This window comes from Odocoileus virginianus, chromosome 27 (assembly GCF_023699985.2).
Source record: "Odocoileus virginianus isolate 20LAN1187 ecotype Illinois chromosome 27, Ovbor_1.2, whole genome shotgun sequence".
NCBI classification, from domain to species: domain Eukaryota; kingdom Metazoa; phylum Chordata; class Mammalia; order Artiodactyla; family Cervidae; genus Odocoileus; species Odocoileus virginianus.
In genome coordinates this window covers 7,359,474-7,385,870 of record NC_069700.1, presented here as the reverse complement: position 1 = coordinate 7,385,870, position 26,397 = coordinate 7,359,474, and the positions used below count along the sequence as shown (strand labels likewise).

General features: G+C 40.6%; 1 protein-coding gene and 1 pseudogene across 1 annotated transcript; both read left to right on the top strand.

The window, feature by feature from the left end:
- Positions 1-3,702: 3,702 nt before the first annotated feature.
- LOC139031528 (intraflagellar transport-associated protein pseudogene) lies at positions 3,703-4,614 on the top strand (annotated as a pseudogene).
- Positions 4,615-8,261: 3,647 nt separating this feature from the next.
- Positions 8,262-25,948, top strand: MCUR1 (mitochondrial calcium uniporter regulator 1). Its single transcript, XM_070457070.1, has 9 exons — positions 8,262-8,832; positions 14,980-15,099; positions 18,191-18,294; positions 18,839-18,940; positions 19,933-19,974; positions 20,735-20,806; positions 23,360-23,413; positions 24,766-24,880; positions 25,849-25,948. Exons 1-9 carry the CDS (start codon positions 8,394-8,396, stop codon positions 25,902-25,904), a joined length of 1,104 nt encoding a protein of 367 aa, XP_070313171.1. The 5' UTR covers positions 8,262-8,393; the 3' UTR covers positions 25,905-25,948.
- Positions 25,949-26,397: the final 449 nt, after the last annotated feature.

Sequence of the window (26,397 nt, the reverse complement as noted above, 5' to 3'; positions counted from 1 at the left end):
AAAAAGAAGAAAGGAAAGCCTATTTTCTGATCTTCAGGATACCTTCTCCTTTTCACCTCTGAACTCACACCCCAGCTGCTTCCCTGAATGAGTCACTTTGCAGGGCTGGATCAGAGCTCATAGAACGTCCTCAGCCGTCTAGCCAGGAGTCTCCCAGGGGTTTCGATCAATGTGCCCCTTTCCTTAACCACCAGGACCCTTCCCTGCTGGTCCCTGCAGGGTGAGTCTACAAGCAGTACTTCTGCAAACTTTCTGTCGCCCTGCAGGTAACACCACAGCTGCTGCCAAGCGGGGCTCCTGATGGCACCCATCCCATTGCGTGCTTGCAGAACAATTAAATGCTATGCTAGCTTGCTTTAATATTAATAAACAAAGTAAGTTTTATTTATTAATCACATACTACAGACCAGGCACGATAGTATGTTTTGACCTTTCATTTTAATCCTCACCTAAGAGGTATATGGTATTATTATGACAGAATTCTCTTTAAGAACGGGATAATTCAGTGTGAGAACAAGAAAGAAATCACCTAAGGTCACACAGTTAATAAATGTCAGCTTGGACACCCACAATCTTAACCACTGTGCTATTTTGCAAATAGCTCTCAATTTTTGGAATACTAGTGATTAGATCTCAATTTTTGGAAGGCAGATAACATTCCAGGACAAAAGACTATCTGTCACCTGAGAAATGTTAATACAACAGAGCTTGGCTTATACTGAGAGTTACACCACCTGTCTCTCCACAAACAAAACTACATAACAAAATAAAATGGGGTTACTGTAAAGAGTTCATGAAAATTTGAGCAGTTTAATCCTTGGGAAAACCCCAAAGGGGCCCATCTGGTTTTGAAATGCAAAATTGCCCAAGCTGAGTCTCTGTGGAAAACGTTTAGACAAGATACACAATTGTGCTCAGACACTCGGTTGTGTCTGACCGTTTGTGACCCCATGGACTGTAGCCCGCCAGGCTCCCCTGTCCCTGGGATTTCTCAGGCAAGGATACTGGAGTGGGTTCCAGGGGATCTTCCCGACTTGGGGATCAAGCACCCATCTCCTGTGTTGGCCGGAGGACTCTTTACCCCTAACTCCACCTGAGAAGCTCACTCTACACAATAAAATATCAAGAAAATTTGGGGTTGTCAGCCAGGGCTACAAAAGGGAAATGGACTCCAGAAGAAAGAGGAGGGGGGTGGCCAGTGGGGGTATGCACATGTGGACAGAGCCTGCTGATGGAGAAACTCTCTCGTGAGAGTGCTGGGAAAACTTACAGAGAGAGCGACATCATTTGAAGTCCTTTTCTACATTTGCTATATTTATCCTCAAACTTCACAAACATCTGTTAGTCAAAATAGCCTCATATCAGCACGGTTTTGGAGAAGAAATGGAAGGGTGGGTAGAAGTGACCCAACAGCAAAATGAATGCTGTTCCCATCAATGATGAGATGACAAGTTTCAGCAGCAAACCCGCCTGAACCGTGGAATAATTCTGTGTGTGTTCCAAATCCAGGAGACCTTTGGAAGGGACAGAGAGAACTAGATGCTATCAGCAGATAGAACAGAGGGTGTGATACAATAAGAAATAAGTAGATTTGTTCTTTGTCCCCAATTCTTGGCACCTAAAACCCTTGGAATCTCCGAAGTGATGAGTGTCTTTTGTGCATTGAGCTGACTGGAGGCTGGGGGCCCCTGCATAGCTTTGGGTCGGGGGCTGGTTTCCAGAAAGACCAAGGCATGGAACTTGCAGCCCCACCCTCTGGTCTCCAGAGAAGGGAGCAGGGCTAGAGGTTGAGAAAAATCAACAGTGGCCAATGAATTCATCAATCATGCTTAAGTAATAAAATCTCCATAAAAACCCTTAAATGACAGAATTCAGACAGGATCTGGGTTGGTGAACATAGCCACTTATTTAGTCAGAAGTACATTCGTCCCCTGGTATCCACAGGGGACTGGTTCTGAAACCTCTGTGGCTAACCAGATCCATGGATGCTCAAGTCCCTTGTATAAAATGGAGCAGTACAAACAAGTGACGACCTGAGACTTGAAATTGGCTTGTGGGACTGAGCTCTGAAATGCATGTTGTCTGACACCAACTTCCCAGAGTTGTTGAACTGAATTCTAAGACATCCAGTTGGTATCTGGAGAGTTGGAGAAAGTGGTTGTTGTGGAAAATATCCCCACCCCCGTGATGTCAGAAATGTGAGTAAAAATGGCTCATAGAGGATAATGCCATTTATTGAATGGGTGACACTGGAAAAATAGAGCATCTTAAGTCAATTGGTTTTCACTGGTTTGTTAAAAATTGGATAAAATACAGACCAGCTTTTATGTCCCATAAAAGCATAGTCACAAATGCTAACCACACATGTAATTTAAAGGCTTTTTTTAGTAGGCATATTTTTTTAAAAAAGAAATACATGAAGTTAACTTTAATAATATATTTCATTTAACTTACTATATCCAAAATTATCATTTCAACATGTAATCAATGTCTAAAAATACAGGAGGTATTTTGTATTCTTTTTTTTTTTTTGCAGTAAGTCTTTGAAATTCATTTTATATTTTACACTTACAGCTCTTCTCAGTTTGGACCAGCCACATGTGAAATGCACAAATCACTGAAGTTCCTCTGGTCAAGATTTAAAATGGAACTTTTTAATAATTTTTCGTGGCAATTTGAATAAAAGATAATATTGTATGCTATAATATTTCCTTTTTGCAGGTTCTTCTCTATTATAAAAGCAATACATGTTCATTTATAGAAAATCTAAAAAACAAAGTACAAAGAAAAATAAATGCATCTATAAACCCCCTTTCAGAAATAATCATTGTTAAATATTTTAATACATGTGCTTCTAGAATAACATATATATATTACTCTTTATATATACTCAGCACTTCAACCTAATTCACTTCTTCCCAACATTACCATAAGAGTTATTTCTTTAATCTCCCTGAGTCCTGTCTCCTCCATTCCAATCCATCTTGACTACTGATGCAAAACTAATCTTCCAAAAATGCTATTTTCCAGCTATTGAGGGAAGGCAGGTAAAATGAGAGCTTGCATAGCCAGGTGTGACTGACTCATTCTAACAGAAACATACACTCCGGGAAATTTTTGCTTCTAATGGAAATAGAATTGCTCCTCTGTACCTCTTCCTCATCATCTAGCCCATTACGGTGACATAAAGTCTATTGCAAGATACTTAAAAAGATCTCAGAAAGATTTGAGAGTACAATATCTCTAAGAAAGGCAGGAGGCAATAGCAGCTGGACTCTCTCCCATAAGTGTTACAGCTTCAGGCTATGGCCAAGTATATAGAGCCCAAGAACTACACTCTCAAACTGCAGTGCAGACATCAAGACAAACAGGTCTCACAGGAAAATCAGTAAAGATGTAAGGCGAGACCATACAAGCAAACTGAAGGTCTGGTTAGGGCTGCCTACATTAAGTATGTGTGTGTGAATGCTAAGTCGCTTCAGTCATGTCCGACTCTTTGCGGCCCCATGAACTGTAGCCCACCAGGTTCCTCTGTCCACGGGATTCTTCAGAAAAGAATACTGGAGTGTGTTGCCATTTCCTTCTCCTGGGGATCTTTCAAGCCCAGAGATGGAATCCTGGTCTCCTGCATTGAGGGTGGATTCTTTACCATCTGAACCACCAGGGAAGCCCGACCTTAAAATAACTTCAGGCAGGCTGCTCGAGGAGACAAGTCTCTCTGAATAAAGACGCCAAAAATGCGAAGTGACTAGCTGGGAGCCAAGACGGAAAACTAGGGAATGGGAGATAAAGTGGCCTCATGAATAGGAATGCCTGCCCAGACACCAGAATTGGAGATGATGGATGAAGATTGGCTAATTGAAGAAGTCTTGGATAAATTTGTTAATTGTCATGAGCAAACATATGAAGAATTTCTGAGAACGTTCACTCATCTTTCAAAAGATAATGTGACCAAAAGAGAAGCCTTTGGAACTAATTCTTCAGAAAACAATTTTACTTCAATAAAATTTACTCAGAGAAATGAACCAAATGATGACCATCTTAGCAATAAAGCCATGTTTCTTCGTACTTCATCACAATGTTCGGAAGAGGAGCAGATAACGATAGGTGACGGCCAAAAAGCTGGCAGTTGCTTTCAAGGTGATCTGAATCGAGCAGGGGAGGTGAAGGTAGACAGTTTCCTTGATATAGATTTGGACCTGGATGAAGAGATTAATCCCCAACTGAGCAAGGACATGCTGCTGCTTCCAGGACAAGTGGAGCAGGAAGTGAGCTTGAGTGTTCCCTCTTACATTCCTTCTGTGGCCGGCCAGCCTCTCACCCCTGGAACGAAGCCCGGGCCCACCGTAAAAGGAGCAGACAAACAAAGGGAAGAGATCGTTGGAGATGAAGTTCAGCCCTTCTCGCTTGATGAAGAATTCGATTACGATGCAGTGGTGCTAACCCCCAAGTTCACTCCTGCAGAGCTGAATGCTATCAAAGAGCTATCCAAGCAGAAGACAAAGAGCGCAGACTTAGAGGAGCCCCATGACTGATCCACCCAGACCTCTTTACATTTATTTTTATTTTGTTCTTGCTCAAGTAACATGAAATTAAAAGATAAACCTATTGCAATCCCCTTTAAAAAAAAATAACTTCAGGCAAATATTTCCTTTCTTGTATTAGCATACAGCCTTGTGGCTCTTGCCTTTATAAGCCTCTGACTCTCTTCCTTGGAACACTCATTTGGTGTTACCTTAAAAAGTGTCTCCCAAATTGCAATTTTGAATATAGCAAAAAAAAAAAAAAGCCTTTCATTTCCAGCCTTTCTCAGTTTTTTTGGTTGACATTACATGGTGTCAGATGTAGATGCAAGCTTTCTGGGTTTTTTCATTTTTGATTGACATTATTCACAACTGTTGCACATGGTGTCTAAGGAATTTACTATTTTGCAATAGTAAACAACTCACACATTATTGTTAAGTGTATACACACATACACACAAGATACAACATATGTGAGGCATGATTCTAATTCTTTACACTGGTAACTATGTGTACATAAAAAACTAAAACTGCAAATAGTTTTTCAATACAAAAAGATTTACGTGATTGTATTCAAATGTATACAAAGTAAATAAACTGTCAACTTTAACTTTGAAATAAAATTTTGATTTTTAATTGTAATTATTTTTCTTTTAAAAGAGCAATTCCAGTATTTTCGAAAAAAATATATAAATTATCAGAGCAATTTACTTTTACATTTTTTGCAATTACCTTATGTTTTTGATGTAAATCATTCAACTTTTGTTCAGTTTGAGTACATTTCGCTTTTTAATTCTTTAGATCTTTCCTATCCTAGAAAACGAACTATGAGAAAGTCTCCACTATACCAAGATAATTTGATTTTGTTGAAATGAAGGAGAGAAAAATTAATTTTATAGAGTAGGTAAAAATGTATAGAGTAGGAAAGTGTTTCAGTACTCATATAAACATCACTGGTTCAGGAACAGAACACTTAAATGTGCCCAATGATAATTACATTCATCATCTTTAATATTTTGCCAAGTTTCAATTATGTAAAAACTGTGCAAAACCATGAAAAATCAGAAGTTTTACACATTTTCTATTTTTCCAGTCTGAAAGTATATCTGTCAAGTGTAAGGGAAGAAAAATTGTTTTTCCATCTTAGAGTCATAGGCTAGAGCCCTGATTTAATCAGCCCTAATCATAGGCTGATTAAAAAGATAGATTTACAAGAGAAAAACAGACAAGCTTTTTAACACATAGGAAAAACATACACATGGGAGTACTCAGAGAGGAGTACCACTAAGGAGTGGTCAGAACTTGGACTTACATAGCATCTTAGCAAAGAACAATAATTTTGCAGAGAAAAGGACTTTGAACATCTAGGGCAGCAAATTGTGGCAAGGTCAATATATGGAAAGTAATGGTAGATAAGGGCTAGTCTGAGTGAGTTGATCATATAGATTCCTCAGACGTTGTCTCTGGGCTACTAACAGTTCTCTCTGGAGAACTGTTCTGCCCTCCACAGTAGAGAAGGAAGGGGGACACCCTTTACAAACTTATGTCCTGCTTTTAGGCCAAAATGAGGGAGAGTAGAGAGATTTTCTTGTATCAGCTTTTTTTCAACAGCCTTCAGTTCAATATAACCTTCATGCCAAAGTGGTATATTTTGGGGTAGCGTATTTTGCTACCCTTCAGAAGGAAAAGGGATAAACCATATTTTACTTAACTGTATATTATCTTTATTTTCTCTGGTATAGACCATTTACATTTCATATGATGATTACTATATTTGAATTTGAGTCTACCATTTTACTTCTTGCTTACAGTTTGTTTCCTCTGGTTTTTTATCTATTTTTTCTTTGCTGTACTTTTGGGTTATTTGAATATTTTTTATTATTACATTTTACCTATTGTGTGTTTGGACTATATCTCTTCAGATAATATGTTTATAGATTACTTTAGGGATTATTTTTTAACTTTTCTAAATCTATTTAGAATCAGTATTTTAGCACTTCAAGTGCAATGCAGAAAACTCACCACAACAAAGATCTCTTTATCCCTACCCCTTTACTCTGTAGTTACATTACAGAGACGTCACCTTCAGGTCACTACATGGTAACCACACACTGGCCAGGCCCCGGGCCTCCAGGGACAGCGCTGCCATCCTTCACTCCTTTCCCCTCGGTGACCTCGGAGTGTGCGCGGCCTGCCTAGAGATCTCACAGCTGGTGGGTCTCAGAGCATCTGCTCCGTGAACCCAAATTGGCTCATGGAAGTCCCCAGGTCCAGTTGCGGGGAGACAGAAGGAGGGCCCCATGTCCAAACATATTCTCCAATCCAACTTTGTCAGAAAGTTCTGAGCCCTGAGGGTTGTCTGGTCCCGGGCTGAAGCCTTAATTTGTAGATACTTCTTTTTCATTTGGCCTTTTAATCCCTGTATCTAGTCTATCCATTTATTAAGATTTCTGTGTTAGGATAAGAGACAGGAAACCTTACTCTATCTGGTTTAAACAAAAACAGTTTATTGATTTATGTAAATAAAAATGTTGGTTTCAATCTCTCTCTCTCTTTTTTTTTTTTTTTGTATCTCCTAGGCTAGGGCCTTGGGCATTTCATTCCTTCGTCCAAGGAACACCTCTGAGTTCACACAATGGACCAGTAACTGAGACAGGTGAAGCGGGCATTCAAAAAGCTCACTGAACTGAACACTGCCAGTATCAGATATCCTTTTATACCAGTAAGTTTCATTTAACACTCAAACCCCCACGTTTTAAATTCCCAGATTGAGACTTTCTCACTCGATCCACTAATCCGGAAACAAAAGCTCTGAAAGTTTAGATTTAAATGCGTTGACTACGTTAAGTGCCGAGGGTGTACCTCGACCCTGTTAATAATCTTTAAAATGCACTCGGGCGGCTACACTCTGAGGGACTTCGGACCGGGAAAGTCAGGAAAACTCAGGGCAGCTCGGTGGACTTTCCACGGGATTCTAAAGGGCCCCAGGCTAATTAACGTCTTTATAAGGACATCAGTGTAATAAATATGCAAATCGTGGCTGCTCCGAGCTCTTTCCAGCTCTGTGAAGGCCCACGACCACCTCCTGGTCTCCCGGGTCGCCATCACGAAGCAGGATGCGGGTTTGATCTGTACCAGGCTCTGAACTGTGGTGTTGGAGAAAGCTCTAGAGAGTCCCTAGGACAGCAACCAGATCCAACCAGTCCATCCTAAAGGAAATCAGTCCTGAATATTCATTGGAAGGACTGATGTTGAAGCTGAAACTCCTATACTTTGGCCACCTGATGCGAAGAACCGACTCATTGGAAAAGACCCTGATGCTGGGAATGACTGAAGGCAGGAGAAGGGGACGACAGAGGATGAGATGGTTGGATGGCATCACCGACTCAATGGGCATGAGTTTGAGTAAACTCCGGGAGTTGGTGATGGACAGGGAAGCCTGGCATGCTGCAGTCCATGGGGTCGCAGAGTCGGACACGCCTGAGCGACTGAACTGAACTGAAGACTCGCCTCTCTTCGGGTGCTGGCTCCGGTAGACGAGCCCGCGCCCCCCCCTCCCCTGCTCTGCCCCGCCTACCCACCCAGCCCCGCCCCCAGCGCTCCCGGAGCCCCGACTCTCCGGCCAGAACCGCCCCCGGGGCGCCCAGAGCTCCGCCTCCCCGCCCAGCCCCGCCCCCCGGAGCGGGCCCCCCCCCCCCAGCCCCGCCTCTCCGCCCAGCCCCGCCCCCGGCGTGGGCCCCGTGCCTCGCCCGGCGGGCAGGAGAGGGCGGGCTCGGCGCTGCAGGCGGTGCTCGCTTCTGCCGTAGGTGTCGGGCGGGGGCCGCGCGTGACCGGCATGAACGCGCTCCCGGGCCAGTGACCGAGTCGGGGATGGACTGCGGCTCCGTCGCGGCCGAGAGGCCGAAGCGCCCGTCCGGCTGCCGGCGGCTCCTGCTCCTCCTGGCCGCCGGCCGCGCTGGAGGCCCGGGCGGCCGCGGAATCCCCGCGCGCCGCCTCCTGCCCGCGCTCCCCGGCGGTCCGGGGGCGCTGCGCCCCGGCGCTCAGGCGGCCCGCGGCGGCGCGGCACGTGCCTCCCCGCTGCTCCTCCTCCTTCTGGTGCCCTGCCCGCGCCGGGCGGCCGCGGCCCCGCGGCGGCCGCCAGCGGACTGGGAGCGCCCGCGCGCCGGGCCTCCGGCACCCCCGGGACCCTCGGCCGGGCGCGGCGGCGTGTGGAGAAGCCAGCCGGGCCTGGCCCCGGGCCTCACGGGTGCGGCGGGCGCGCTCCCCCGGTGCCTCGGCCGGGTGGCCGCCCTGGCGTCCTCCAGGAGAGGTGAGGGCCGGGGCGGGGCGGCGGGAGCTGGGCGGGCCGGCCGAGGTCGCCGGGCTCCTCCCGGGCGTGGGGACTGTCTGGGCCGCGGGGCTAGCCTGGGCTTCCCCAGACGGGAAGGTCCGTACCCTCCGGGAGGGGGCGCCCAGTGTCGGGCGCAGGCAGAGACTGATGGCTGCGGGGAGCGGGTGCATAACTCTGCAGATCACCCGGGTCGGGTGCAGCAGGCTTGTGATGGGAGGCGCGAAAGATGGGAGACTAAGGGATTGCTTCGCAATTTAATTTTAGACCCTCGTTTGGGTTCATTACTCTGCCTGGCATTTTCCTAGGTACTTAGGGTGTATCGGTTAGAAAACTCTTTTCTTCTCGGAGCTTAATTCTAGTAAAGGAGATTATATGTATATAATAACGTTAGCTCAGACAGTAAAGAGTCTGCCTACAATTTGGGAGACCCGGGTCCGATCCCTGGGTCGGGAAGATCCCCTGGAGAAGGAAAGGGCAACCCACTCCAGTATTCATGCCTGAAAGTCCCATGGACCGAGGAGCCTGGTAGGCTACAGTCCATGGGGTTGCAGAGAGTCGGACACGACTGAGCGACTTCACTTTCACTTTCATATATATTTTATGTATAATTATATATATAATAACATCTGATTAATGCTATCGGAAAATACATAGGGGGGTAAATGTTGGGAAGTGGAGTGGTCCTCCAGTTACTAATTTAAATGGAGTCCTCGGTATAAACTTCATTGAGAAGTTAGCATTTGATTAAATACTTTGAAAACCTGAGATCAATCACTGCCCTGCTTGAGCTGAGGAAAGTCTAAGCAGACTCAGTGTACTAGATTGAAAACTGCTGATTAAAAAAAAAATCATTTGGGGTAATCGTTATTAATTAGCAAAAGTCTAACTTTGGGGAATCTATACACACACATCAGTGGCTCTCCGTAACCACACTGATGGCTATTTAAAAAATGTTTTCCTCAACAGAAATGCTCAGTAAGTGTTGGTTGCTTCTGAAATTTAAGAATATCTTTGGCTGGGCAAGAAACTGGTTAGTAGGGCAAAGCGTGAAGGACGAGTTATGTAGGAGACTGGGACATGAGTGGTCAGCTGTCAGTGTGCTGCAGTAATTGTGTCTTTATTTCTGTACTTTGCCTTTTGTTGCCCTTTTTTGACAAGCTAGTAACTTGTGATTTCTTTTCCTCTCATGATCCCATCAGCTAATGAGAATTTTGTTTCTTGGTCTTCAGCCTAGTGGTCTGTTTGGTGTCCAGGATTCTCCGTAGAGCTACTTAGACCTAAGGATGGTTTGTGAATAGGAACTTTGTGCTTGCTTTCTTCCTCTGTCCAGGGCTAACTTTGGGCTTCTTTTGTGTATGTGTTTCAATATCCTTTGATGTGCTGAAGGTCCCCAAAGGAGAATTACATATCATAGCTCAATTTCCTTGTTTCCTGGTTATTAATTCTGGGAACTCATAGTTCTCGGACCTCAATTTGTCGTCACAATAAAGAAGGAATGGTGGCCCAGAGCTGCTTCTCGTGCCAGAGTACTGCTATGTCCCTAGGCCCTGCCCTGTGATGAAGGCAAGATGGACTTCACCTTCCATCAGCCGGGGTTGGAGGGTGAAGTGGCACGTGACTAGGCTGTCTCCATTTTTCAGCCGATAATATTTATTTAAAATAAGCTTGCAGTATTGTTTTAAATTACATGAATGATTACTGTTATTAGGAAAAAGGAATTTGGGACTAGAATAATTGTATCACTTTTCACAAGCCAGTTCTAGTCACAAATATTTTCAAGCTCTCTAACCCATGGAACAGTCCAACATGGTTCTGAAATGGGTGAGGGGGTGCTGTAAAGAGCCCTGTAAGAGGTGCATTCATTCATTCACCTGCCATCCAGCTCGGGCTGTTCTGTGTCGGGGTCTTTTCTCATAGAGGCCGGTTTTTGCCCAGAGCTGGAACTAAAGGATGAAAAAAGAGGTGCCAGATTTAAGTGACCTCACTTATGTGAAAAGGGAAAACAGTAGGTGAAGAAGAGATTAGTTCATCTCAAACTTTCTATGTGGACAGATCTGGATCTTAAAATTCATACAGTTGGATTTTTTGTTAAGTTATTTCTAGCCTGCAATGTACCAGGACCTCTGCTAAATGCTAGTGATACAAAAATAACTGACTGGACACTCTTGGGGAGCTTGGAATGATATACAGACATGAAAATAAATGTAGTTAAGTGCTATGATGGGGTTGTCTGTCCTGGGCTGAGAACACAGATAAGGAAGGAATACAGGCTCCTCCCTTACCTGGGGGCAGTTAACAGAGAGAACCTTATAGGGTAGCATAATGCCCTGCCCAGAACATAATGGGTGCTTAGCACATTGTCAGATTAGATGAAGAGAGGTAAAAGGGGTGCTTAAAATTTACCAGTTGAGAAAGTGGGACAAGCCAAGCTTAAGGATGGAGTACAGAGTCTGAAAGTGCAGGAATCAGAATAGCTTAGGTGGCCAGAACAAAAGCTGAAAGGGGGAGTGGGCTAAATTAGGATGAGCTTTGTGTGCCTTACCAAAGGCCTTATACTGTAGGCGAGTGCTTCTTTGAATCTCAGCAACTCTCAAGTTTCTTTGTTTTGTTTTTACTCTTTGACACACACATACATACAGCAGTTGCTGCATTTTATGTTTTGTTGGTCTGCAAACAGTGCTTGGTACAAAATGATTATTGGTTCCCTGGTCCTTATCTTGGTACAGACTGTGGCTGCAGCCACCCAACTCTTTCCAGTAACTTGGGAACCACTGCTGCCCTCTTACGAAAAGCATCAGATCTGTAGGGTCCTGTCCATGTCACATTTTTGATTACTTGGAATTTCCTTTAACTGTTTAGGGGTTGAGAATAAGAGTTGATCAGCTGAAGTATGTTTAGGAGAGCTACTGAGAAAACCGTTGAACTCTGAATTAGTAGATGACTATTCGGTCTTCTCTCACTCTTCTACAACACCTGGCATCTTAGAAAAGTCAGAACAAAGATGTAGTAAGGTTTTCATATTCAGTTCAGTTCAGTCACTCAAGTCGTGTCTGACTCTTTGTGACCCCGTGGACTGCAGCACGCCAGGCTTCTCTGTCCATCACCAACTCCTAGAGCTTACTCAAACTCATGTCCATCAAGTTGGTTGATGCCATCCAACCTCTGTCATCCTCTGTCATCCCCTTCTCCTGCCTTCAATCATTCCCAACATCAGGGTCTTTTCAGTGAGTCAGTTCTTCGAATCAGGTGGCCAAAGTATTGAGGTTTCAGCTTCAGCATCAGTCCTTCCAATGAATATTCAAGACTGATTTCCTTTAGGATGGACTGGTTTTTATATAGCTATGTTTAGTACATTTAAATGAAAAATTTTTATTTTATATTGTCCATCTTTTTCTTTTGCTGTCAATTTCAGCATGCTTGTAAGAAGAAGAAACTATTACATTTAAATGGCATTTCTTGACAAAAATTACAAGTTCATTTTGCAGTTGTTCCATGTCTTTTTAAAACTGTTTTTGTAGCTTGTGGAATACAAAGGCCAGGAAACCATTACTATGCTACCTCCTTCCAATGAGCACCTTGAGGGACTTCCTGGGCGGTCCAGTGGTTAGGACTCCACCCTTCAAGTAGAGGGGCTGCAGGTTCAATCCCTGATCAGGGAACTAGCATCCCACATATCATGAGGAGTGGCCAAAAAAATTAAAAAAAACAAATGAGCTTCTTGAAACAAATTTGCAAAACAGGTTGGATCTGTGGTTAAACACACAGAAATTCATACAACAGGTAATATATGAATTGTTAGAACATGTCTCCCCAAAGGTAGACTTTTACAAAGTCAAGGAAAGAAAACTACAAATATCTGTTACGAAAATACTAGCAAACCAAATCCAGCGATATGTAAGAGGGAGTCAACACCATGACCAAGTGGGCTTCCGTCTCAAGAACAGCAGGTTCATGTAATCATCAGAAAATCAACTCATGCAGTACACCACATTCACCGTGGAAAGGAGAAAAACCACGCGATCATGGGAAAAGACGAAGAATCTGATGAAATCCATAATCCGTTCATGTTAAAGAACACATGACAAATTTGGGTCAAAAGGACCTGCCTCACCTGATTAAGCGCATCCGAAACACCCGTAGTGAACTTCATACTTAATGGTGAAAGACAGATTGTTCTCCCCCCCAAAGTCAGGAACAAGGCTGTCTGCTCTCACTATTCGACTGAACACTGTATCAGACGTTCTAGCCAGGGCAGTTAAGCAAGAAAGTTAAAAGGGACCCAGATTGTAAAAGAAGTAAATTATCACTATTCACAGGTGACATGACCTTGTACGTGGAAAACTCTAAGGAATTCATTAAAATACTTTCACAGCTTATACACAAATTTAGCAAGATTGCAGGACACAAGACCAACATACAAATTGTACAAAAACAAAACTCAGTCATATTTTTATTTACTAGCAGTAAACAGTCTGAAAAATCTAAAGAACAATTTCCGTAACAGTAGCATCAAAAAGAATAAAATCCTTAAATTTAACAACAACAAAAGTTATATTCTGAAATTTCTATATAATGTTATTAAAGGAATTAAAGATCTAAATAAATAGGCATCCCATGTTCATGGTTGGAAGACTAATATTTTTAAGATGGCACTACTTCCCCAAATTGACCTACAGATTTAACACAGTCTCTATCACAGTTCCAAGTAGCTTCTTTGCAGAAATTGATACAATATAATCCTAAAATTCATGTGGAAATGCAATGGGCTCAAAATAGCCGAGGCAATCTTGAAAAAGAACAAAGAGAACTCACTTCCTGGTGTCAAAGCTTATTACAGAGCTACAAGTAATCAAGAAAATGGATGGACAGACATATAGATCAATGGAATAGACTGGAGGATCCACAGATAAACCCACCCACTTAAAATCGGTTGAATCTTTGATGAGAGTCACAAGACAATTTAAGGGAGAAAATAGCGCTGAGACAACTGGACATCCCATGTTGAAAGGATGGAGTTGAACCCCCATCTCACACCATATACAAAAAGTCTCAAATGGATCAAAGACCTCAGTGTGAGCGCCAAAACTGCAAAACCCTTAGAAAACAGATGTAAATCTATGTGCTCACATCAGCCAGTGGCTTCTTAGATGTGACACCAAAAGCAAAAGGACCAACAGAAAAAGATTAATTGGACTTACTTGAAAAATTTTTTATGCTTCAAAAGGCACCATCAAGGAAGTAAAAGGCAATCCACAGAATGAGAATATTTGCAAATTATACATTTGATAAGGAATATGTATCTTAAGATATATTAAAAAAAAAAAACCTCTCAGTAATGAAAAGATAGCCCAATTTTTAAAAAATGGGCAAAGGGTCTGAAATTATATTTCTCCAAAGATAGACAGATGGCCAGTAAGCACTTGAAAAGATGTTCAGCATCATTAACTGTCAGGGAAATGCAAATCAAAACTACAGAGAGATACTACTTGACACCCACTAGGATAATTATCTTAAAAAAAGACAGATAATAACAATGTTGAGGATGTGGAGAAATTAGAACCTTCATACAGTTAGTCTTTCAACTGGTGACTCCGTTTAAAAAAAAAACTGGTATATCTGTACATTGAAATATTATTTGACAATAAAAGGAAATAAGATACTGACATAGAACATGGTGGGGTGAACCTCGAAAATACCACTCTATGTGAAAGAAACCAGCCATAAGATATCATATACCTAATGATTCTGTTCAAATGAGATGTCCAGAGTGGGCAAATTCTTAGAGACAGAAAATAGATTGAGGGATTGCCGAGGTTGGGGGGAGCGCACGGAGTAGGGGAATTAGAGAAGGTGGCTAGAGTGTCTAGGATTTCTTTGGGATTGATGAAAGTATTCTAAAGTTAGTTGTGGGTCAGTTGCACAGCTTTGTAAATATACTGAAAGCAACTGAAGTATGCATTGGAAATGGGTGAGTCGTATGCATGTGAGGTGTGTCTCAATAAAGCCATTGTTAGTTTAAAAAACAGGCTTTTGAGGTGTTCCTTGTTTTTTGCTTTTTCCTGATGCTGAGCTGCTTTTGTTTACCGTCAGGTCCCGTTTTGAACCCCAGTGTCCTTTGCTTTCTAGAGCTGAGCCTCTGCGCTGGGAACCTGCAGCTGGACAGCAGAAGGAGAGAGTTCACCTCTTGCGGGAACGGGAAGCGCTACTTTGACACGCATGCCTTAGTGTGTGTGCTGGAGGAGAATGGTAATCCTCTGCCAGTCGTCACTCCGTGCCATCGGGAAACACTACCTCACGGCTTCCTCATGGTCTTACCTAATTTCTTATATTTCTCTTTGACTTTGAAGCCTACAAGGTCGCCTTTGGATCCATCTCCATTTTTTTAAGTCCTTGTCTTTTGCTGTTTTAGGGCATTTTTGCTTCATCAGTACAACTGAGACTTTTCTCCTCCGTTTTCTCTTTGTCCAAGTGAAGTGTATGTTCATAACATCACTCCAGAAGTATAGTATTACAGGTTAAAAATTAGACACAAGCCAGCAAAACTGAGGAATAATTTCTAAGACAGCTGTCTAAGGCCAGAAGGGACAGTTTTATTCCTGTGCATCTCGTGTGCTCTAAAATTTTTCGTGAAATTAAAATGTTGCGGAGCAGCAGTTATTGATCATTTCAGCTTACTGTGGTTTTAAAAAAATATTCAGACTGACATTTTCTCTTCATGCTGTTGAACCAACTAATATAAAAGATTACTTCGACATGTATGGAAGCTATTGAAAGCACACTTAGTATATAGGGAGCAGTCTCATATTTAATCTTGTCTAGACAAATGCAAATTGAATACGTATTATACTGATAATTCTTTATACCATGAACACATAGACTCCCAAATTCAGAATCTCAGATACCATAGCTTATGCCTTTGAAATAATCAGTCTGTGCTATTGTATAGTCATCCATCCAGTTGTGCGTCTTCATATATGAAAAGCTGCCCTGTGTTGATGTTCTTTACCTGCCCAGAACACGGTGATGGGGTGGGTCCTTCTGTGCATCCATGGGTTAGTTAGCAGCTCTGGGTTCAGGCTCTGCCAGCTTCCACCTGTGTGGCCTCACAGTCTTTCTCCCTTCTCAGTTTCCAGCTGCTTGGAGCATGGGTGTACTAAGGATTCCAGAGAGCCCTTGTGAGTGTGAAGTCATGTCCTTGAATGCATGTTGGGAAAACTGTCAACATGCTCTGTGATCATTTTTACAGCTTTTTTCTTCTCAAACTTGAAACAGTCAGCCTTTTCCACCAGACTTCTTTCTACTCAGAATTTAAAAAGAAAAGTAGAAGAGGGGCATCTAAAATTTTCACTTTTCTTTTACGTTCCTTTTTTCTTTTTCATGGATCTTTTGTTCTTGTATTCGAAGTAACCAATTGTAGAAAAGACATTCCAGAGATAATAGGGGCATCTCTACATGGACTAGATGTCTGATGATATTAAGAGAACGTCATTCATTTTGTTAACCGTGACGATGGCCGGGTGGCTGCAGTGGACCCAAATCCTTTCTCCCATGAGAGGTGGGGTTTGTTTCTCTTCCTACCTTTCAGAATCCATTTATTTATTTTTGACAAATTAAAAATAATAGATGTTGAATGTTTCAACATATGTACTTCCTACTTTTCTTGATTTAAAACCCTGGCCTGTATTTGCCTATTTCAAAAGAAGTGATGTAAGGACCCCACTGGGTGTAGGATGTGAAAGTGCTTACCTGGATGATGGCTGGGTTAGGGTAAGACCAGAAAGGATCCCTTGGGGAATGTTCTGTCCTTTATCCTTTTTTTCCCCCTCTGGAGTTATGTCTCCTGATGCACAGAATTTCCTCTGTCCTTAATCTCTCTGGCCCTGATTTTGTCCCACTTCTCTTTCCTATTAATACAAAGAATTCATTTGCATCTGGTATCCCAGAAGTTGTCAGGCTTAACTTCTTATTCTTATCCTTTCTCCTCCTGTAGGTGGTTCTAAATTATAAGGCTGTAAAGTTTATCTCTTTTCTTACCAGCGTTAAGTCCACTTTGGTTTCTCTTTTTCTTTTCTTTATAATCCCCAAGCCTAATTATGTTTAATTATGAACTCTTATTAATAAATTTTAAAAATTGCAAAAGACTTGTTGATTTTCTTAAAAATTAGGAAAACAGAAAAGAACCAAGAAAAATTACCCTGAATCCCAGTGCCAGAGCTAAACTGTTAACATTTGAGTGATGTTTTTTGCTAGCTGTTCATGACCCACACATTGAAAATAAAAAGATTTTGAATTAAGTGAAAAGAATAGGTTTTTGGAGGTCTTTTTGTCTTCTTTGAATTTGTTTCTTTGTTCTTTTTCCATATAGTCCCATGCTTAATTCATCCAGATTGAATCAGGTATAACTTTATCCAGACAAATATGCCATGGACTATTAAGAATCAGTACGTTCTTCTGAAGTTCTTATAGATGAAAGTATTTAACAAAAAGAATTATATACCAGGTACTTATGCATCATAAGTATTTAAAATTAAGCATTTTAATTAGAATTTTCAATGTGAAATATGTTAGTGCCTAAAGTTATTAAAAACAGTAGCAGTGCTAAGTTGAGTCTTCATGTAATTCAGCTCAGCATCATTTATTGAATATAAAAGAATATATGCTTTCCAATTTGGGCTTTCCTCACTAGTGACTGAGGAAGATTGTGGAGGAAAAAAATATAAGAACTGATTTTATCTTTTAACATTAAATAAATTAACAGCTAAATTATTGTTATATAGCCACTGACTTGACCAATTTGTGCTAGAAATAAACACACTTTCTCTACTTAATGTAATTATTTTTTACTAATATATACTAATTTAAAATTAAGGAAGTTATCTCCATTGTAGAAAATTAAGACAGCACAGAAGAAAATAACAGCTACCTAGACTCTTTCATAAATTACAAAAGCGATAGCTTGTATAATGTCTGTATTTTTGAGTCTTGTATCTCTTCACTTGACCTTGCACAGCAGGTGTCTCCTGTCATTAGACGTTCCCGGAAAACATGGTTTTTGACCCCTAGGAGGGATGTCAGGGCTCAGTCCGCCCCATCCCTCATTTTACGTGATGAAACACGCATGTACACACTCATATGTCCTACTTGTCCCAAGGGACAGACACATCACAGCCTGTGGCTAGGCTCCACCCTCTTGCCGTGCTAAACTTCCAGCTGCTTCTGAATTCAGACATTCACCTGCATGTGTAACTTTGTATTTTCTCCCTTTCTATGAAGGATTTTTTTTTTTTCATTAATTCTGACAACTACACCTCCTGAGTAATTGTCTGTGTTTGCCTAGGGTTCACTACTCAACAAGCAGAGGTCATTGTATCTGCCTTGATCAAGATCGTGGAGGCCAACATGGATATCATCTACAAAGATATGGTCACCAAGATGCAGCAGGTAGCTCTGCTGGGGCTTTTGAGTAGACTGAGCTTGTGGGCCACCAGGGAAGTCCCAGCATATAGCAATTTTAATATAGACAAGAGGCAAATGGCTAGCGTGGCATAAAATATATTCAGAGCTATTTTTTCAACTTCTATAGAATCATTAAGTTTGAAAACTAATTCTTCTAGTCAACTATGCAGTGGACATGAGTTTGAGTAAACTCCGGGAGATGGGAAGCCTGGCATGCTGCAGTCCGTGGGGTCGCAGAGAAGCAGACAACTGAGCAACTGAGCAACAAAATGCTTTAATAAATGGAGACGTGGCCGGAATTATAGCTGGTGGTCCTCTGACTGCCACTCTTAACTGATTCATCTGGTGCTGACACTGGCCTTGAGTTCTTACTCTTTTCTCATTTCGAGACAGAGGAGGACCATGCTGAACCTCTTTCTATGTGCCCATGTCCTGGTTTCTCATTAAGATGATCCCAGCTTGAGATGGTAGGAAGTAGGAGGACTTCCTAGGCCAGACAAGGTTATATGTTTCATTTTTCTTTTCCCAGGAGATCACTCTTCAGCAAATAATGTCTCAGATAGCTAACGTGAAGAAAGATATGATTATTTTGGAGAAGAGTGAATTTTCAGCCCTCAGATCAGAAAATGAGGTAAAACTAAAGAGCCACTCATATTTATCAAGTGCTTTTCTGTTAGGATATGGAGATATAATGTGCATGCACAAAAGTGTACAAAGAAGTGTACACCTCAGTGAATTTTCAGTATGGACTATCAGATGAAGAGGCAGTCCCTGCCTGGCACCCCAAGACCTGCTGTCTCCAGCGTCTGGTCACTCCTCCCACAGTCACTCCTCGCACTCTCCCAGCTTACATGGCCGTTAACTGGTTTTGCTCTTCCAGAACTCTATCAATGGAATCACAATGTGTCTTGCAGCAATAGATCATTGTCTTTCATTGTTCATGGTATTGTAGGAACATGCCACATTATTCTACTGTGATGCATATTCGAGTTGTGTCCAGTTTAGGGTTATTATGAATAAGTGCAGCTGTAAAATGTCTCTTTATGTCTTACTTAAAATGAGGGCATATGAGATCAGTGTTTAAATAGGTGCTGTCTTCACGTCTTCCTTTTGTTTTCAGTCCTATTTACAGTCCCATGAAGGAAGTTCATTTATCACCTGTTGCTCTTGATTTTATAAGAACCTATCTAGCAAAAGATTCCTTCTTTTGCTAGAAAAAAAAGATAAAGTTTGAAACTGTCTTGAAGTCATTTATTTGAGGGCAGAATTAGTTAAAAGGAAACTTGAAAGAGGTACTAAAGCATCTCTGGAGGGAAATGAGACTGTTGAAGACAGTTGTGTTACTAATTGTATGTGGCCTTCAACATGAATTGAAACCCCTCAAGACACGCCATGTCTATAGTACCATCCTGACATGACCAATGATCATTTCTGCCTCTGAGACTAATCAGTTGCGGTTGTGTTCTAAACGTGGCTAAATTCATGTAGAATTGAGGAAAGAACTTGAAGAACTTGCTCATAAACACATGTTATAATATTTGTTTATAACCAAGTTTTATGTTTTTCTTCTAACCTTCCAACCATATCCTTGACTGACTTCTTTTTAATGTTTTTTTTTTTTAGAAAATAAAACTTGAGCTCCATCGGTTAAAACAGCAAGTAATGGTAAGAGCCTCATTCCTGTTTGCTTGCTCGTTTATAGTTACATAAATTCAGTAATAAATGTCCAAAATATTTATGTGTTCCTAAAAAATTACTTCTGTTTGAAATATTTGTGCAATGTGTCTCAAAAGTACACACGGGAAGATTTAACCAAGAACATAACCAAAGAATAAGTTACTGATGTCTATAACCAAATCCATTAAGAAAATTGTGATCAAGAAGGAATGAAGTCATTTTTAAATAAGATTTTTCTAAAACAGCCACATGGAATCCTTACATTCTCTTAGGAGAGATTATCTTTAAAATGCTGATTAATGCCAGCTGCTTGATTTTTTAAGTGGAAAAGACATTGGTGTTAAATAAGAAAAAGGTTTTGATGAGTGTCAGAAAGCTTTATTTGAACCAGAATCTGATATTTCACTTGAGTCCATCTCTGCTTTCCAAAGTTGTCCAGAGAACAGCTTGATTCATAAATTCCACAAGGCGATTGATTTGGGAATCTTGATGTAAAAAGCAACAGTAACCCACTGTGATCTGACTTAAACATGAATGGGGATTATCTTTATAAATAACCGGGAAGTCCCTGCAGACATGGCTTAACCAGTCTCTTGACCTGCCTCATCTCCAGCTCCATTTCACTGCACACCCCGGCCCCTACCCTCGACCCCTCCGGTGGAGCAGTGGACCCAGGCTCACACCTGCACAGGCTTTGGATCTCTCACTTTGGATTTCTTTCTGTCTTTGATGTTTGCCCTCCTACTAGGATGAAGTGATCAAAGTCCGAACAGATACCAAATTAGACTTCAATCTAGAAAAGAGCAGAGTGAAAGAACTGGTATGTTTCTTTATTTAAAAATAGAATGTGGATTAATTTCTTTGCAAGACAGAACATTTGGTCAAGTCTAAGGTTATTTACAATTCATAAGTACTGTTAAATATTTACCTGTATGTGATTGTTAGACATGGTGTTTCTTTATTTCAACTGTATTTCGGATTAGGACTTTAAAAAGTAACATTAAAATTAAAATCTTGGTCAAGTCAAGTTTGAATCTTGTTTGTTTCAGAGATACTAAACTATTTGTCACTTAGACATGAATAAATTAAGTTTTATCTTAATCTCTTTGCTGTTAACTTAAATCTCCACTGGTCCTGATTTTGCAGAAGTTAAGTTGATTATCTGACTTGAATCATATTAAATTATAAATATTAAATAATGTTAAATTCTACATTAAAAATTGAAGGTTTAAAAAGTATTTGCATGTTTTTTAAATAGAGAAATCTTAATGAACTTTGTTGCATTGTTTTGAAATGCAAATTCTAAGTGATTCTTTAAGTTATGCTAAGTTGAAATTTTCTGTTAGGAAAAGTAATTGAAAAGTAAAACTTTCATTACCAAAAAGATACCACAAAGTATGGGTTGTAAATAAGCAGAAGGGAGATATATATATATATATATATGACATATATCTGTTGTTGTTTACTCACTAAGTCATGCATGACTATTTTGCAACCCCAGGGACTATAGCCCGCCAGGCTTCTCTGTCCATGGGAATTCCCAGGCATGGAATCTTCCCAACCCAGGGATTGAACCTGCATCTCCTGCATTGGCTGGCAGGTTCTTTACCACTGAGCTACCAGGGAAGCTCCCCCATATGATGTACAAAATAATTATTATGCCAGTGTTACTTGCCTTTCTAGTCTTGAAACACTTTTAACCATGAAGAGGAAATCACTTAGTATCGCTAAAATATATAATGATCACTGGCATATGACTAGTTTCTAGATGACGAAAAACTCCTTTGGTTACCTTTGCCCTTAATGGTTGTATATAGGCTTAGCAGGAACTCTGAATCCACTTGATGTAGGAAGATGCCTGTAGCAACAAAGTCAGGAAGAACTAGATCTCAGAGATTGGGAGATGTGGGCTGTGAGCATGGATTAAAATCAGTGAATTTATGTGACTTATTAACCTAGCTGAGAAGTCCTTTTAGGTAATCCTAAATTCAGATTACTCTGAAGTGCAGGACAGCAGTATACGAGTCTGCAACTAGCATGAGTTTAACATGCACCGAGGAAGATGCACCAACCCTCTCATTCTTCTGTTTAATGCACTTAGAATACTGTTCCAGCAGCATTGACTGTGGTGATACTTAGAGCCAGTTTCAAATGCAGAATAGCCTATAAACTGCTTTGGGGTAGAGGGAGGTGGGTCCAGATAGATGCTACTTTTATAATCATGGCAGTGTCCAGATTTAGTCTTTTCTCTTGTGGCTGAGTCAGTATTAGTGAAGGCTGGAATTTTAAGGGATGCAGAAAATCCCATTCCACCCTGCCCTCTGGTGGTAATCTGGTGCATAGCTCTCTCTGAAACCCTGGAGGTGAGCATTCTTTGGTCCTGCAAGTAGTTCTTGATTTGGGGTTTGGGTGGTTGGTTTTTTTTAACTCCTAAGCAATGCTGTTTTTATACTCTATCTCCCTGGCAGTCATAGGGGGACATTTATACCTGGAAAGTTTCTAGAGACTTCAAAAGCATTAATTTTCCCCCTATAACAACAGTGTTAATTTATTGAGGATTTTTTTAATTCTTCAACTAAGTTACTAATTTTTATTTGCTTAGGCAACTCCAGATGCCTACCCCTAAGGAAACATGCCTGATTTTGGTCTCAGTGTTGATAGAATTACACAGTCATTAATAGCAAAAAAAAGCATGATATCATTTTAATTCTGAGTAGAACTAGTCAATTCCATTAGTAACATTGGATTGTGACAATGCCCACATGAATTTGTATTTTGTTTTTTTTCAGTTAAAACCAACATGTGATGGCTTAGTGTATTTCTTGAATCTGTGTATTTACATAGTGTTTTATAATCAGAAGGCAACATCTATGTCACAGAATAATAATCCTTGAAATTATTTTTCCCAACTTTATATCTTTTCTCTTTTGTCTAAGCTTCAAATAGTGCCAATTTTGTTTGTAGTTAAGATGGGATAGCTCCTAAATTGAATTGTTACCCTACTTTTTTTAAGCCTCCCAAAGCTGAAAAGCCTGTGACTCAGCATCCGTCTAAATTGGTCCCAGGAAATGCTGTTACAGTAGTGTGAGGGACTTAGAGACATCACAGAAAAGAGATGAAAAGAAAACCAGTGGAGAGAGAGGTAGAAGATGGCAAAAGGGAATCTAGATGTTGAAGCAATGAATAAATATAAACAAGATTTTAAAAAAGATCAAAAGGAGAAGGCAGGGAGGCTGCTTTATCCTAGGGTGACTACTCATAGTACGTATTCTTGGAAATCCTGAGACCAGAATATTTAAGACACCAGAGAAGGAGGAGAGGAATAAATAAAGGAATAAATCAGAATCTGACCTGTGTTACATGTTTGTTTCAGTATTCGTTAAACGAAAGGAAGCTGCTGGAAATAAAAACAGAAATGGTGTCACTGGTAAGGAAAGATTCACTTTTCACCTAGCAGAACCATTAAACGCACTAGCTCCTTCTTCCTCCCGCTGGCTACCATCATTCTATTTTCTGCCTCTATGAATTTGACCGCTCTCGGTCCCTCATGTAAGTGGAATCATGCAGTATTTGTCCTTTTGTAACTGGCTTATCTTGCTTAGCTTAATGTCCTCAGGGTCCATCCATGTTGTAGCATATGTCAGAATCCCCTTCCCTTTTAAGGCTGAATAATACTCCCTTTATGGACATACCTCATTTTGATTATCATTATGGCCATTGTGAACAGTGCTGTAACTGTGGGCGGGTGGATATCTGTTGGAGTCCCTGTTTTTAATTCTTTTGGGTATACATGCCCAGAAGTGGAGTATCACAGGATATTTTTGGTACTTAACAAAGGACTTAGTTATTTTAATTGAAGAATAAATAAGGAATGGAGTTGGGTTTTTTTTTACTATATTTTTAATTTATGGCATGCATAACTTCTTTTCCATCCTTATTACCTTGGACCTCTGAAACCTGGAAGAGACTTCCATGAAAGAATACTAAACTCATCCTCTGGAATATTTTACTCCTCCATGCATTTATTTACTTATTCATTACCTGAACTATTCACCACAGGGGACTACTTACTTGCCCTGGGATTTTTAGTGAAGTATTTCCTATGCTTTTACGCATTCACATTAATGAAATGTTACAAACCCTTTATAACGTCAGCCAAACTCACTACCCTTTGGGTGTTAGCTATGTATCTGGTTTAACTATTATATTTGGGAAAGAACTCATATAGGCCCTTGGTATAGCCAAGCCTCATAATAAAACACGTGGTATTTGAATTATAAAAGAAGAAAACTTTTTAAAAATGTAAATAGAAATAGTGTCCAGCAAGCACTGTTGCCTTTAGATTACCTACCTAAGACTCCATTCATTTTTTAAAGCATGTTTTGTATACCTTTTATTGAGAGGAATTCAGAAGGAGGAGGTATATTCATTGCTATTGAGAACACACCAACTTCCTAAACTTGCAAAGCTGCCTATAACTTATAAAAGGTTCCTTCCATCAGTAATCGCACTTGATTCTCTAAACAGCCTTTGTGAAGACAGAGCCAGTGTTACTTTTATCTTTGTTTCAAACTGAAGGAAACAGGCCTAGAGATAGGTAAGGCCCTGGCTAACACAATATAGCGTGAAGCTAGTAGAACTCAAGACCAGAGCCCAGGTCTCCTTAATCTGACCATGGGTGTACCTTGACTGCACTCTGCCAGGAAGGGACTCGGGGACTGTCAGCAGAGGGAACAAATCCAGTATGGTTTAATGCTGTGAATCTCTTTGTTTTAAAAGCATGCCCAGCAGGATCGGGCCGTCACGCAGACAGACAGGAAGATAGACACCGAGGTTGCTGGCCTTAAAACCATGCTTGAGTCGCACAAGCTTGATAATATTAAATATTTAGCAGGTAAGCCATCTTACATTTAGATAGTTAAAATGAACTGAAAGTAAAATAAATAAAATTGTAAAGTTTTTTGGCCGAGCCATGCATGATCTTAGTTCCCTGACCAGGGATCAAACCCATGTGCCTTGAGGTGGAAATGCAGAGTCCTGACCACTGGACCACTAGGGAATTCCCAAGATAAATGGATAAATTAAGTCACAGACAGATATTGCATTTCATTGATTCTAGCGCATGTTTTTCATGCTTTAACATTTCTGAAATTAGAAGGCATCTTACAGTTTCCAATAGATAAAGTATCATACTATTAATGTCATTTTTTTTCTTTCCTTGTAAAGCGCATGACTTTATTTACTACTACTCATGGCATCTTAAATTTGATGAGATGCTATCATCAGACTGTAGTTATTGGGAATTATTTTCAGTGACATTCAAGATGGAATATTTCACACACAGTTGAGTTGTGATCTTTCTGCTTCAGTGGGTGACACTTCTTATAAGGAGTTCTTTTGCTTTCGCAATTTTTGAGCCAAAAGAGGGAAAGATTCACATATCAAAAAAAAAAAAATTACTTAACCATTATTTTAACTCAAATTTAACGTTTTGGATCAGTATATTGAAGTAGAGTAATATTTATAAGTAGAATTTTGCTCACGAAGTTAAAGGATGTGTCCCTCTGTGGTACCTGTGCATTTACTTTGTGACCACAGAATTCTTGGGATTCTTTACATTTATTGAGAAATTTCCTTGGATATTGAACGCATTTGTACTTTGGAGATGATGATATCCGATGAGGGGTTTTTTAATAGGAAGGTGTTTTGTGGAGTGTGGCACATCAGTGAGCAAGCCAGGTTTCTTGGGTTTGGTTTTACTTTCTTGGAGGATAAATGCCTGTTTTTTTTTTAGTAAAATGATGTTCCTGCAAGTAACTTTTAATAGAACTAATACTGTGCACAATTTTTTTTTTCTTCCAGGATCTGTATTTACGTGCCTAACAGTAGCTCTGGGATTTTATCGCCTGTGGATATAATAAAGTGTCTATTTAAAGAGCATTCTATTGTTCTGCCTTAAGAATACCAGATTCTTGCTGTACTTTTTTTTTCTCATTTCTAATTATAATGCTGATTTTTAAAATTTAATGCACATTATTTATTTTATGCAAATGACGGACATATAACCAAGGCAAAGAAGTGAGAAATTTCATAACTGCTTCTTTCATCTCTTCTATTTAGTTAACTTTATAACTCTTGAGTGGTGGAAAAAGCAAGGAGGACTCCACTCCCCTGGACCAGTGAACTCAGTCTAACTTGCAGGACATAGCAACAATAAGTATGTGTATACCTCTGCAATTTTAAATCTTCTGTCTCATCAAGGATTTGGGGTCTCCATGTAAAAGCACAGGAGCTTTACTAAGTGCTGAAGAATCAAGGTAACCAAACCAAGAGCATCTCATCTTGTTCACCTGCTGACCCAGATCCTGATGTCAGCCAGTCCCTGTGTTAGAGGTTGTGTTTCAAGTCCAG

Coding starts and splice junctions, on each gene's coding strand:
- MCUR1 (XM_070457070.1), top strand. CDS start 8,394: ATGGACTGCGGCTCCGTCGCGGCCGAGAGGCCGAAGCGCCCGTCCGGC. Junction 18,295..18,838: donor TGGTCACCAAGATGCAGCAG/GTAGCTCTGCTG, acceptor TTCTTTTCCCAG/GAGATCACTCTTCAGCAAAT. Junction 20,807..23,359: donor AGAGCAGAGTGAAAGAACTG/GTATGTTTCTTT, acceptor TGTTTGTTTCAG/TATTCGTTAAACGAAAGGAA.